This window comes from Scyliorhinus torazame, chromosome 7 (assembly GCF_047496885.1).
Source record: "Scyliorhinus torazame isolate Kashiwa2021f chromosome 7, sScyTor2.1, whole genome shotgun sequence".
Lineage (NCBI taxonomy): Eukaryota > Metazoa > Chordata > Chondrichthyes > Carcharhiniformes > Scyliorhinidae > Scyliorhinus > Scyliorhinus torazame.
In genome coordinates, this window is record NC_092713.1 from 205297415 (window position 1) to 205312445 (window position 15031).

Genomic DNA, 15031 nt, shown 5'->3' on the forward strand with positions numbered 1-15031 from the left:
CCCGAGAGTGGTGGACACAGGGACATTGAACATAATCAAGTCTGAGTTAGATAGATTTTTGATCAACAATGGAGTGAGGAACATAGCCATGATAAGGAAGTGGATGGTGGGTACGGGGTCTATCTGGGAGCGGGTGGAGGTGGCTTCGTGCAGGGGCACCATTTTGGCAGCCCTGGTCACGGCTCCCCTACCGCTTGCGCCGGCCAGGTACTCCACCAGCCCGGTAGTGGGGGCGGCCCTGCGGATTTGGGGCCAGTGGAGAAAGCATGCAGGGGAGGTGGGGGCGTCGGTAAGGGCTCCAATTTGTGATAACCATCGATTTGCCCCCAGGAACATGGATGGAGGGTTTTGAACATGGCGGCGGGCGGGGGTGAGGAGGGTGGGCGAAATGTTCCTGGAGGGGAACTTTGCGAGTTTGACGGATTTGGAGGAGAAAGCTGGGCTGGAAAGAGGAAATGACTTTAGGTACTTACCGATGCGGGACTTTGTAAGCAGACAGGTCCCATCCTTCCCACGCCTCCCACCAATAGGAATTCAGGAAAGAATAGTCTCTGGAGGAGAAGGAGGAGAGGGTAGAGTCTCGGATATTTACAAGGTGCTCATGAAGGGGGAAGAGTCCCAGACAGAGGAGCAGAAACTCAAATGGGAGGAGGAACTCGGCGGTGAGATGGAGGATGGGGTATGGGCGGAAGCCCCGAGTAGGGTAAACTCAACCCCAACGTGTGCCAGGCTCGGCCTGATTCAGTTTAAGGTCGTTCACCGGGCTCACACGACGGTGGCTCGGATGAGCAAATTCTTTGGGGTAGAGGAAGTGCGCTAGATGCGCGGGAGGACCAGCGAACCATGTTCACATGTTTTGGGCATGCCCCAAGCTTAGGGGGTACTGGGAGGGATTTGCGGATGGCATGTCCCGGTTGCTGAGAACAAGGATGGTGATGAGTCCAGGGGTGGCAATTTTCAGGGTTTCGGAAGACCCGGGAGTCCAGGGGGAGAAAGAGGCATATGTTCTGGCCTTTGCTTCCCTAATAGCCCAGCGGCGAATGCTGCTGGCATGGAGGGACTCAAAACCCCCAAAGACCGGACTATGACTTTCGGACATGTCATGATTTATGGGTATGGAAAAAATCAGGTTCGCCTTGAGGGGATCTGTATTGGGGTTCGCCCGAAGGTGGCAACCATTCATCGACTTCTTCGCGGGAGAGTGAACGTCAGTAGGGGGGGGGGGGGGGAAATTAGTGTAGCGTAGGAGTGATAAACAGGCGGGGATTGTATTCAAATTATGATTAATAGAACATGGAAAAATACAGCACACAACAGGCCCTTCGGCCCACGATGTTGTGCCGAACTTTTGGCCCAGATTGAGAATAAATTATTCTACACCCAATCATCCTACCGTAATCCATGTACCTATCCAATAGCCGCTTGAAGGTCCCTAATGCTTCCAACTCAACTACTTCCACAGGCAATGCATTCCATGCCCCCACTACTCTCTGGGTAAAGAACCTACCTCTGTCATCCCCCCTTTTTCTTCTACCATTCACCTTAAATTTATGTCCCCTTGTAATGGTTTGTTCCACCCGGGGAAAAAGTCTCTGATTCATTTGCAAATCTGTCTGATTTTTTAGCCAAGGCAGAAAGCAGCTTCCAAGTAGTGTAAATTATGACATCCGAACACATCTGCAAAGTTTGAAAGCCCAGCTGTGTGTCCTTCCCTGTTCCCGACTCAAAGTTCAACTGGATACAAAATCCCTTTGTGAGCCTTGATGTTGACATCCTCACAGGCCTGGCGTCAAGGGAGCAAGGTGGCCTTATGGAACTGTCTTGTGACAGAACATAGATTACATAGAACATAGTGCAGAAGGAGGCCATTCGGCCCATTGAGTCTGCACCGACCCACTTAAGCCCTCACTTCCACCCTATCCCCATAACCCAATAACTTCTCCTAACCTTTTTGGTCACCAAGGGCAATTTATCATGGCCAATCCACCTAACCTGGACTGTGGGAGGAAACCGGAGCATCCGGAGGAAACCCACGCAGACACAGGGAGGACGTGCAGACTCGGCACAGACAGTGACCCAGCGGGGAATCGAATCTGGGACCCTGGCGCTGTGAAGCCACAGTGCTATCCACTTGTGCTACTGTGCTGCCCTCTGTGCTACCATGCTGCCCTACAGTGCTATAAAGCTGGATATCTCTCAGAACTACCTGACTGACTTTTGCTTTAAAGCACCCAAAGGCAGTAAAGCTTCTGATGCCTTTTCCTACAACCGACCTTTGCAAAACTGGATTTTCAGGACTTGTCGCACTGAAGACCAAATTTGGGAATAAACTTAACATTAAACCAGATCTCCAATTAAGATTGTCATCCCTGGAACCTGGCATCCAGCATTTGAAGTCTGAGAAACATCAGCCTTCTTATTAAGGGCATTATCTTTTTTCACTGGTAGGCCTATGGCAGATAAACGTGCTGTGACAACTGCAATGTATTTTGCGAGCGTGCATCGTACACTATTAGAAATAGCTGTTTTTCTCTTGATATGTTACACAAGTTCAATTCTCGTCAGGCATTAGCTACGTGAAAAATGCTTAAAACAGCTTGCGGAGGTGTAGGTGGGAGAGGAGCGGGTATGTGCACTATGGTTGGGTTGAAGTGTTGGTTTTCTGTTGATGTTTGCATATTTCTGTAATCTGTAACTGTTTACAATGCCAAAAAATACTTCAATAAAATTGTTTGTTCAAAAAAAAAAACCAATGGAGTGAGGAATGTGAAATTGGAGCCACAATCAGATCAGCCATCATCTTATCAAATGGCTGAGCAGACTCGAGGGACCGAATGGCTGACTGCTACTACTTCTTATGTTCAGATTTATCCACACCATGTCCATGCCATTGACTCCATCCCGTTCCATCTGCGGCAGTTTCACCCAATAGGCTCTACCCCTTTCCATCTGTACCAAGTTGATATTGTTGACTTTGTTCCATGTACATTAATTTCAAAATGTCAGGAAGAAAGCACCAAACATCCCCAATTACCACAGTGAAAGAGAAAGACCTCAGACCAGAACAGTAACCAATATTTTTAAAAATTATTTCATGGGATATGGGCATCACGAGCAAGCACTTGATTTGTTGCCGATCCCCAATTGTCTTTGAACTGTCATTCCAGAGGCCAGCTAAGAGTCAACCACATTTCTGCGGGCCTGGAGTCACATGGGGCCACGGTAGCAATGGTTAGCACTGTTGCTTCACAGCGCCAGGGTCCCAGGTTCGATTCCCACTTGGGTCACTGTCTGTGTGGAGACCGCACGTTCAACCAGTGTCTGTCCTCCGGGCGCTCCGGTTTTCTCCCACAAATCCTGAAAGACGTGCTTGTTAGGTAAATTGGACATTCTGAATTCTCCCAGTGTACCTGAACAGGCGCCGCAGTGTAACGGCTAGGGGATTTTCATTGCATTGTTAATGTAAGCTTACTTGTGACAATAAAGATTATAATAATAATATGTAGGTCAGACCAGATAAGAATGGCAGATTTCCTTCCCTAACGGACATTAATGAACCAGGTCTGTTTTTATGACAATCGACAATGCTTCCATTGTCGCCGTTAAGACTTTTAATTCCAGATTTTTATTCATTTCAAATTCCACCATTTGCCGTGTCATTACCTTGGGTCTCTGGATTATCAGCCAGTGACAATACCACTGCATGACTGCCTCCTGCCATCAGGCACTGGAGAATCACAGAACAGAGAACATTACAGCGCAGTACAGGCCCTTCGGCCCTCGATGTTGCGCCAACCTGTGAAAACCACTCTAAAGCCCATCTACACTATTCCCTTGTCGTCCATATGTCTATCCAATGACTATTTGAATGCCCTTAGTGTTGGCGAGTCCACTACTGTTGCAGGCAGGGCATTCCACGCCCTTACTACTCTGAGTAAAGAAGCTACCTCTGACATCTGTCTTATATCTATCTCCCCTCAATTTAAAGCTATGTCCCCTCGTGCTAGACATCACCATCCGAGGAAAAAGGCTCTCACTGTCCACCCTATCTAATCCTCTGATCAACTTGTATGCCTCAATTAAGTCACCTCTTAACCTTCTTCTCTCTAACGAAAACAGCTTCAAGTCCCTCAGCCTTCCCTCATAAGAACTTCCCTCTATACCAGGCAACATTCTGGTAAACTTCCTCTGCACCCTTTCCAATGCTTCCACATCCTTCCTGTAATTCGGCGACCAGAATTGCACGCAATACTCCAAATGCGGCCGCACCAGAGTTTTGTACAGCTGCAACATGACCTCATGGCTCCGAAACTCAATCCCTCTACCAATAAAAGCTAACCCACCGTACGCCTTCTTAACAACCCTCTCAACCTGGGTGGCAACGTTCAGGGATCTATGTACATGGACGCCGAGATCTCTCTGCTCATCCACACTACCAAGAATCTTACCGTTAGCCCAGTACTCTGTCTTCCTGTTATTCCTTCCAAAATGAATTACCTCACTTTTCTGCATTCAACTCCATTTGCCACCTCTCAGCCCATCTCTGCAGCTTATCTATGTCCCTCTGTAACTTGTAACATCCTTCCGCACTGTCCACAACTCCACTGACTTTAGTGTCATCTGCAAATTTACTCACCCATCCTTCTACACCCTCCTCCAGGTCATTTATAAAAATAACAAACAGCAGTGGCCCCAAAACAGATCCTTGTGGTACACCACTAGTAACTGGACTCCAGGCTGAACATTACCCATCAACCACCACCCTTTGTCTTCTTCCAGGTAGCCAATTTCTGATTCAAACTGCTAAATCGCCCTGAATCCCATGCCTCCGTATTTTCTGCAATAGCCTACCGTGGGGAACCTTATCAAACACTTTACTGAAATCCATATACACCACATCAACTGCTTTACCCTCATCCACCTGCTTGGTCACCTTCTCAAAGAACTCTAAGGTTTGTGAGGCACGACCTACCCTTCACAAAACCGTGAGGACTATCTCTAATCAAATTATTCCTTTCCAGATGATTATACATCCTATCTCTTATAAACCTTTCCAAGACTTTGCCCACAACAGAAGTAAGGCTCACTGGTCTATAGTTACCGGGGTTGTCTCTACTCCCCTTCTTGAACAAGGGGACAACATTTGCTAACCTCCAGTGTTCTTTTAAAAAAATATATATATTTATTAAAGTTTTTAACAACACAATTTTTTCCCCTTACAAACAATAACCCCCACCTCCCCCCCCCAGTAACAAAATAACACGAAATCGCACTGAGCAAGATATATACATGGCAAAATGGTATATTTACATAGCTTTATACACTGGCTCTCTCCCGCAGGTGCCAGTTTCCCCCACCCTTCATGTTATCTCCTGCTCATCCATCCCCCCCAAGCAATCCCCCATTCTCCACCCCACCCCCAGGGTTGCTGCTGCTGCTGACCGACCTTCCTCTAACGCTCCGCGAGATAGTCTAGGAACGGTTGCCACCGCCTGTAGAACCCCTGCGCAGACCCTCTCAAGGCAAACTTAATCCTCTCCAGCTTTATGAACCCAGCCATGTCGTTTATCCACTACTCCAAATATTGCTAGCCCCCAGCTTGGCTTGACCCGGACTTTCACCACCTGAGATACTGTTCCTGCAACTCCTCTCCAGAACCCCTCCAGTGCCGGGCATGACCAAAACATATGGACATGGTTCGCCGGGCTCCCTGAGCACCCTCCACACCTGTCCTCTACCCCAAAGAGCCTACTCAACCTCGCCCCCGTCAAGTGTGCTCTGTGGACCACCTTAAATTGTATCAGGCTGAGCCTGGCACACGAGGAGGAGGAATTAACCCTACCTAGGGCATCAGCCCACAGACCTTCCTCAATCTCCTCCCCCAGCTCCTCCTCCCATTTACCCTTCAACTCCTCTACCAGCACTTCCCCCTCTTCTTTCATCTCCTGGTGTATTGCCGACACCTTGCCCTCCCCGACCCATACACCCGAGATCACCTGGTCTTGAATTTCTTGTGCCGGGAGCAACGGGAATTCCCTGACCTGTCGCCTCACAAAAGCCCTCACCTGCATATATCTATAAGCATTTCCCGGGGGTATCCTCCAGTCTTCTGGCACTATTCCTGTAGACAAAGATGACTTAAAGATCAAAGCCAAAGGCTCAGCAATCTCCTCCCTAGCTTCCCAGAGAATCCTAGGATAAATCTAATCCGGCCCAGGGGACTTATCTATATCCACACTTTCCAGAATTGCTAACACCTCCTCCTTATGAACCTCAAACCCTTCTAGTCTAGTAGCCTGTATCTCAGTATTCTCCTCGACAACATTGTCTTTTTCCTGTGTGAATACTGACGAAAAATATTCATTTAGCACCTCTCCTATCTCCTCGGACTCCACGCACAACTTCCCACTACTGTCCTTGACTGGCCCTACTCTTACCCTAGTCATTCTTTTATTCCTGACATATCTATAGAAAGCTTTAGGGTTATCCTTGATCCTACCTGCCAAAGACTTGTCATCTCCCCTCCTGGCTCTTCTTAGCTCTCTCTCTAGGTCATTTCTAGCTAACTTGTAACTCTCGAGCGCCCTAACTGAACCTTCACATCTCATCTTTACATAAGCCTCCTTCTTCCTCTTGACAAGTGTATCAACTGCTTTAGTAAACCACGGTTCCCTCGCTCGACCACTTCCTCCCTGCCTGACAGGTACATACTTATCAAGGGCACGCAGTAGCTGTTCCTTGAACAAGCTCCACATTTCCATTGTGCCCATCCCCTGCAGTTTTCCTCTCCATCCGATGCATCCTAAGTCTTGCCTCATCGCATCATAATTGCCTTTCCCCCAGATATAACTCTTGCCCTGCGGTATATACCTATCCTCTTCCATCACTAAAGTAAACGTAATCGAATTGTGGTCACTAACACCAAATGCTCACCTACCTCCAAATCTAACACCTGTCCTGGGTCATTACCCAGTACCAAATCCAATATGGCTTCGCCTCTCATTGGCCTATCTACATACTGTGTCAGGAAACCTTCCTGCACACATTGGACAAAAACGGACCTATCTAAAGTACTCGAACTATAGCGTTTCCAGTCAATATTTGGAAAGTTAAAGACCCCATAACAACTACCCTGTTACTTTCACTCCTATCCAGAATCATCTTTGCAATCCTTTCCTCTACATCTCTGGAACTTTTTGGAGGCCAATAGAAAACCCCTAACAGGGTGACCTCTCTTTTCCTTTTTCTAATCTCAGCCCATACTACCTCAGTAGATGAGTCCTCATCAAACATCCTTTCTGTCACCGTAATACTGTCCCTAACAATGCCACCCCTCCCCCTATTTTACCACCTTCCCTGAGCTGACTGAAATATCTAAACCCCGACACCTGCAACAACCATTCCTGTCCCTGATCTATCCAGGTCTCTGAAATGGCCACAACATCGCCCCATGCCGCAAGTTCACCCATCTTATTCTGGATGCTCCTGGCATTGAAGTAGACACTTTAAACCACCTTCCTGCCTGCCGGTACACTCCTGCAACTTTGAAACCTTACTCGTGACCTCACTACTCTCAACCTCCTGTATACTGGAGCTACAATTCAGATTCCCAATCCCCTGGTAAACTAGTTTAAACCCTCCCGAAGAGCATTTGCAAATTTCCCCCCCAGGATACTGGTACCCCTCTGGTCCAGGTGTAGACCATCCTGTTTGTAGAGGTCCCACCCACCCCAGAATGAGCTCCAATTATCCAGGAATCTGAAACCCTCCCTCCTGCACCATCCCTGTAGCCACGTGTTCAACTGCTCTCTCTCCCTATTCCTTGTCTCGCTAGCACGTGGCACTGGTAGCAACCTAGAGATAATAACTCGGTTTGTCCTAGATCTAAGTTTCCACCCTAGCTCCCTGAATTCCTGCCTTACATCCCTATCCCCTTTCCTACCTATGTTGTTGGTACCTATGTGGACCACGACTTGGGGCTGCTCCCCCTCCCCCTTAAGGATCCCGAAAACATGACCCGAGACATCGCGGACCCTGGCACCTGGGAGGCAACACACCAACCGCGAGTCTCTCTCATTCCCACAGAATCTACCTATCCCCCTAACTAAGGCGTCTCCAATAACTAATGCTCGACTCCTCTTCCCCCCTTCCCTTCTGAGCAACAGGGACAGTCTCTGTGCCTTACCCCTGGTAAGTCCGTCCGTCCCCCCCCCCCCCCAACAGTATCCAAAGCGGTATACTTGTTACTAAAGGGATCGACCACAGGGGATCCCTGTACTGACTGCTTTCTCCCAGCCCCTCTCACCGTCACCCATCTATCTTTATTCATCGGAGTTACTACATCCCTAAAGCTTCTATCTATGACCACCTCTGCCTCCCGAATTATCCCAAGTTCATCGAGCTCCAGCTCCAGTTCCCCAACACAGTTTCGGAGGAGCTGGAGATGGGTGCACTTCCCACAGATGAAATCAGCAGGGACACAGGTGGCGTCCCACACCTCAAACATTCTGCAGGAGGAACATTGTACTGCCTTCCCTGCCATCCCTTCTTGATAAAACAAGAAAAAGAAAGAAAGAGCTTACCTGATATTCACTCAACCCCTTAGGTTAGAGGAGGTGGAAGAGATGGGGACACGACAAGTGTAGTGTCTCAGGTTTAGCAACCGCCCAACTTATATACAGGTACTAACAAATCTTCCCAGAAATCCCCACGGCTGACTTCCTGCAGCTGTAAAGATAAGTTTTTAAAGTTACACTTACCTTCCCGACAGGCCCCTGGACAATGCTCCCGCCAAAAATCTGAAGGATCGATTGTTTATAAATGAAATTTCAGTGGGAATAATGCCCCTTTGGGGATCTCCAGATCATTCCTCAACAAGTGCTAGGTATACAATAAAAAAGGGACAACACAGTTTATTTATTCGTTCATGGGATGTGGGTGTCGCTGGCTGGCCCTGCATTTATTGCCCATCCTTGAAGGCGTTTAAGAGTCAACCACTTTGCTGTTGATCTAGAGTCACGTATAGGTCAGACCAGGTCAGGGTGGCAGAGTTCCTTCCCTAAAGGACATTAGTGAACCAGATGGATTTTTGTGATAATTGACAATGGTTTCATGGTCATTAGACTTTTAATTCCAGATTTTTATTGAATTCAAATTTTACCATCTACCATGGTGGGATTTGAATCCAGGTCCCCGGAGCATTATTACCCTGGGTCTCTGGATTACTAGTCCAGTGACAATACCACTATCCCACTGATTCCCCAGACAGCATTGCTGCCTCACAACGCCAGGGGCCCCTCCTTCGATTCCAACCTGGGGTGACTGTTTGTGTGAAGTTTGCACATTCTCCCCATGTCTACGTGGGTTTCCTCCCACAGTCGAAAGATATGCAGGTTAGGTGGATTGGCCATGTTAAATTGTCCCCTAGTGTCCAGGTTAGTTGGGTTAAGGGGTTACAGGGATAGGGCGGGGGAGTGGGCGTAGATAGGATGCCCTTTCCTAGGATCAGTGTACACTCGATAAGACAAACAACTCCTTCTGCACTGTAGGGATTCTATTCTGATATCTAAATGTAGGTTTACTTTTGCAATTATGGGGAGGGGGGGTGGAGGGGGATGAACGTACTTCTTTTTGGCAGCCACAGTATATCTCCCCACCCCACCTGGTTAAATGCTTCCTTCACTTACTTGGTTTCACTTTCAGTGTAGTTCCACACCCACACCAGTCATCAGCTGTATCCTCAGTTTGACAGTAGTAGGTGGCCGAATCCTTCTGTTTCAAGTTGTCGATTTTTAAAGCGTGTTTGCTCCCATTGGATCCGGAAAAGCGGGGTTCGATGCCTGGCATTCGATTAAAATGTTTGGACCCTCGACTCCAGGACAGGAGCCATCTGATATCTGTGGAGCCAGGCGGCACATAACCCCACTTCACCAGCAGGGCGTCCCCGCTGGCTGTGCACCCAAGCGTCAGCGATTCTCCCTCCTGGCCCAGCACAGTGGTCGAGGGAGTGTGTAGTTCGGTATGGGTGAAAGCTGAGTCTGAAATGAGAAAGAAATAGGAAACGTTCAGGTGAACTCCAGTGAGGACAGGGTGAAGGTGAGGACAGACAGAGAGGTTGGCGCCTTACCCATTCGGAGGAAGATCAAAAGGGTGCAGAACATCCCCTGACTTTCCATCACTGCTTCCCGCTGCGCACGAGTGAGACGCTCAAGTGAAGCCTTGTTCCTCAGAGTGGGTGCGTCACTCATTTCCTCCCCGGGTTTGATCACGAGTTAAAGGACGACCAGGTGGTGAGGAAGCTGCGGTCGATACTGGGCAAAATCAATCACCACCGCCCCTTCCCACAAACTGCTTCTTCAACAAACACAGGAGAGATCCAAATTCGCAAGGAGGCGCCTGATCTTATTCAAATGAAAATAGTAATGGTACATCTGGAAAAATTCAACGAAATTGCAAGAGCGGGATAAAGGGAAGGCCTGCTCGCCCCCCAAAAAACTAAATTAGGTCTGAGTTTGGCAAGTTAGAGTCACACAGCACAGAAAGAGGCCCTTTGGCCCATCGTCTCCGCACCAGTCATGAGCACATATCCTAATCCCATTTTCCATCACTTGGTTTTATATGCTGTATTTCAAATGCTCATCTAAATGCTTCTTCAATGCCGTGAGGGTTCCCGCCGGTGCCACCCATTCAGACAGTAAGTTCCAGATTCCCACCACCCTCTGGGTGAAAAGGTTTGTCCTCAAACCCCCTCTATATCTCCTGCTCATTACCTTAAATTTATCCCCCCTGGTTATTGACCCTTTTACTAAGAGAAAAAGTTTTTTTCCTATCTACCCTATCATGTCCTTCATGATTTTGCACACCTCAATCAGCCTTCTCTGCTCTTAAGGAGAACAACCCCAGCCTAACCAACTGCTCTTCTTGGTGAAACACTCCTGGCAACATCATGGTGAATTTCCTCTGCACTTTTTCTAGTGCAATCACATCCTAGTGTGGTGATCAGAACTGCACATAGTACTCTAGCTGTGGCCTAATGAGCATTTTATACAGCTGATCATAACCTCCAAGCTCTTATACTCTGTGCCTTGATTAATAAAGTCCCATATGCCTTTTTAACCATCTTATTTCCCTGTCATGCTGCCTTCAGGGACCTATGGACATGCATCCCAAGATCCCTCTGCTCCTCTGTATTTCCAAGTGTCCTACGGTTCATTGTGTATTCCCTTGCCTTGTCAGTCCTCCCAAAATGTATCACCTCACACTTTTCAGCATTAAATTCCATTTGCCACTGTTCTGCCCATCTGACCAGCTCGTCTATATCGCCCTGTAATCTAAGGCTTTCCTCCTCGCTATTTACCACAACTCCAATTTTTGAGTCATCTGTGAACTTGCTGATCACACCACCCATATTCCCACCTAGATCATTAATGTATACTACCAACAGGAAGGGACCCAGCACCAATCCCCGCAGGACAGCACTGGACACAGGCTGCCAGTCACAAAAGTAACCTTGGACCAACACCCTCTGCCTCCTGCCACTAAGCCAATTTGTCATACATTTTTACAGCACGGAAACAGGCCCTTTGGCCCATCGCATCCGCGCCGTCCATCAAGCACCTAACCTCATACCATTTTCCATTTTGTATGCTTTGGCATTTCAAGTGCTCATCTAAATAATTCTCTTTTTAAGTATTTTTACTGAAGAGTTTCATTTCTAACAAACAAAATACACAATAGCAACATGTTAAAAATGGATATTTACAAAGTACAGTTTTAGAGTAGAAAATAAAAAAACCAAGAAACGAGAAATTCAACAAGTTGCAGGGTAACGTAACAATAAACATGTAAGCACCCGTGTCATGAGTGTAGTGCAAACACTTTGGATGCAATCTAACAGCCGCGCCAACGTGAATCGAGCGGGCCGGTCGGGAGGCGCGCCAGGTGCCAATTGGTTTCCGACCTAACCAACCCACTCCCGTTGGTGAGATCTGGATTTCACCGCAGTGTGGTAATAAACCAATAATCACCAATTAAGTTCAACCTACATCCCATTATCAGGAAGGACCCCGTATCTAACAGCCTCCCATGATCTATCCGGCTCCCCGGCGAGCGGTCACGTGGGCGCCCTTTAGCACACCTACTTAAAAACGTGAAGCTAGCGAAATGGCCACACTGGGGATTGGAAGGGGTCAGTAGCCATCTTGGAAAATGGACAGTCAGCCCGAGGGCACCAGTGCTTGGGAAGGGGGTGGTTGGGGGAAGGGGGGGCTGTGGGGGTCGGTCTTAGTTGGGGGGGTCAGCCTTAGTTGGGGGGGGTCAGCCACCGTTGGGCTGGGGGGGTGAGATGCACAGCACCCGTGGGTCCGACATGCCATCTCCCAGACCGTGTATACCCATACCAGGGGCATCTTTAGCTCCTGCCTGTCCATCCCACCGAAAACCCCTAGGACAGAGCCCTGTCCATGATAATATGGTGCAGGTCACTTTAACCCCTACTAACCGTGCCAGCCTCTGACCACACAGCTGAAGGCTATCTCTAATAGGGAATTGGCAATGTTAGTAATGTGAGCACTTCAAAGCTCACAAGTGGATTCCCATAGTTGACACGCCATGTCACAGGCGAGTGTGACTGCCTAGCATCCCAATCAGTTTTTGTGGCCTGGACACTTTGCCTGAATATTGAAGGCTGCACCATCGCAAGGGCAGCAGTCACCAAGCATACACCCTAGAGCTGGGCCGCAGCACTGAGGATACTCCCGCAGCCAGAGGGTGGATGTGTATCGGGGAGGGAGATGGGGTACCCAGTTCTGTTCCCAGCAGGGTCTGGCCGGGGGTGTGGGTGCAGAACAAGTTCCCCCAGCACAAGTGGGTCATTGGATAGCACCCTGAGAGATGGCAGGGAATGTAAGGATGGGGGAGGTTTGGGGGATTAGAGGGTAACGGGGTGGAAGCCTTAATTAATTGTCAGTCTCACACCCTCTCCAATTCCTTACAGATACCACATTATGAATGATATTGTGGACCTGGCAGCAGCTGCCCCGCTGTGGCATTGGCAGTCCAGGCAGCCAAGCGCCAGAGAAGATGGCAGCAGCCGCTGATAGAGGCTCGAGGCGGCAGCCCATGTGCAGGTGCCCACGCCAAACCCTGAGGACCCGACCGCTCATCAGGCCAGGGACGGTCCAAGGTGTACAGGTCGTTCGAAGAGATGTCGGACAACATGTGCCAGAGGAGACTGTGTCTCGACAAGAAGAAGGTGTCCTTGCGGACTTGGTGGGTGTGAAGGTCACTGTAGCCATGGACCTCTATGCCTCGGGGTCATTCCAAGTCTCCAAGGGGGACCTGTGCATCATATCCCAACCAACAGCCCACAAGTTCATCTGTGAAGTCACGGATGCCCTGTACGTCCGGGCAGCTAACCATATCAACTTTGACCTGGACCAAGTCCATTAAGATGTCCAGGCAGCAGGATTCTCCACTATCGTCGGGATGCCCCAGGTCCAGTGGGTAATCGATGGCTCGCATGTCGCATTGCGTGCACCATGTGGATCTGGAGCGCTCTTCATTAACAGGAAGGGGTTCCACTCCCTAAACGTCCAAGCTGTGTGCGACCATCACCTGAAGATCATACATGTGTGCACACGATTCCCAGGGATTATGCATGACTGCTACATACTGGGACAATTGGAGATCCCCGGCCTTGTCAAGGGGCACCCCAGGATGACCAGTTTGCTCTTGGGAGATAAGGGCTACCCACTGAGGACTTGGCGTCCTTGAAGTTCTCCTTTGAGGTGTTCTCATGGATGGCCGGGGGGGGGGGGGGGGGGCACCCCAGATGGGCCGGCACCCTTGGGTGGAGATCCTGTGGGAGAATGGACATGTGGTCAGTGGGAGGGAAGTGTCATGATGTATGGCATGAACAACACATGTGACAGGTCATCTGGGTGGGGGCTGGTGGATACTCATCTCTGCGACGCATGCCAATCTTGTCATCAGTGACCGATCTGTCCTCGGTCACCCCCCAATGCTCCAGGGCCCGTTCCTCAAAGGATTGAGGAATCTGGTGTCCGGCATCCCATCGCTCGTCTGGGCCCTTTCCCATCTGTTGTGGGACAACCACTCTCAATTAGGTACTTCCACTCCATCTGGTCGAAGGCCTTCTCTGCGTCCAGAGGGATGATCACTTCTGGTTACTCCTCCCCAGGTGGGGACATGATCACATTCAGCCAGAGTCTGATGTTCACCGTCAGTTCGTGACAAACCTGATCTAATCTTCCTCGATCACTTCTGACAAGCAGCTCTCCTGTCGTCTTGCCTGAACCTTCACCAGGATCTTAGTGTCAGTGTTTAGGAACATATCTAGCAAAAGCAGGACCAGTTGTCCAGTAAACTGTTCAGAAAATTCAACAGGGGAACACATCTGGTCTTGATGCTTAACCCGTCTGCATTAACCTAATACAACTCAAGATCTCTTCCAGCCCAATCGGTGCTTCAAACTTCTGCCTTTTCTCCTGTTCCACCTCTGAGAAGGTCAATCAGTCTAAAAGTTAACTCATTGATGTGTCCCCAACTTGCAGCTCTAATCCTTACAATCCACGATAGAAAGCCTCAAATACCTCATTCACCTTCTCTGGGCAGAAACAACCCCGCCCCGAGACCCTGACCTGTACTCCCTCCCAGGAAGCTGCCCGACACCTCAGCTGGCTTTCTCCCCATATTCATAGAAAGTCCCCCTCGAGTGATCCCCTTTTTATTTTTAAAAATATTTCTATTAGGGTATTTGTAGTTTTTATAATAATAACAATAACAGCAACATAAACATGGTACAATAAACATTTCCATCCCCATCACATTCTTCACACGCCCACCAATAAAGCAATAGTCTAGCCCCCCCCATCCGCCCCTCCTTGGATTTCTGCATCTGCTGACATTTTAATTTTCTCCGAGAAAGTCGATGAATGGCTGCCACCTCCGGGTGAGCCCTAACATTGACCCTCTTAGGGCAAACGCTATTTTCTCGAGACTGAGGAACCCA

General features: G+C 48.9%; 1 protein-coding gene across 4 annotated transcripts in view; it reads right to left on the reverse strand.

Annotated features, from left to right (window-relative positions):
- Positions 1 to 10231, reverse strand: part of LOC140426799 (immunoglobulin kappa light chain-like) — a 44649-nt gene extending 34418 nt beyond the window's left edge. For all 4 annotated transcript variants that reach the window (XM_072511985.1, XM_072511984.1, XM_072511982.1 and 1 more), the window contains exons 1-2: positions 10127 to 10231; positions 9687 to 10037 (exon numbers count right to left, since the gene is read on the reverse strand). In XM_072511985.1, the coding sequence (XP_072368086.1) occupies positions 9687 to 10037; positions 10127 to 10175 (400 nt within the window). In that variant the 5' untranslated portion in view covers positions 10176 to 10231. The remainder of the gene's footprint in view (positions 1 to 9686; positions 10038 to 10126) is intronic.
- Positions 10232 to 15031: the final 4800 nt, after the last annotated feature.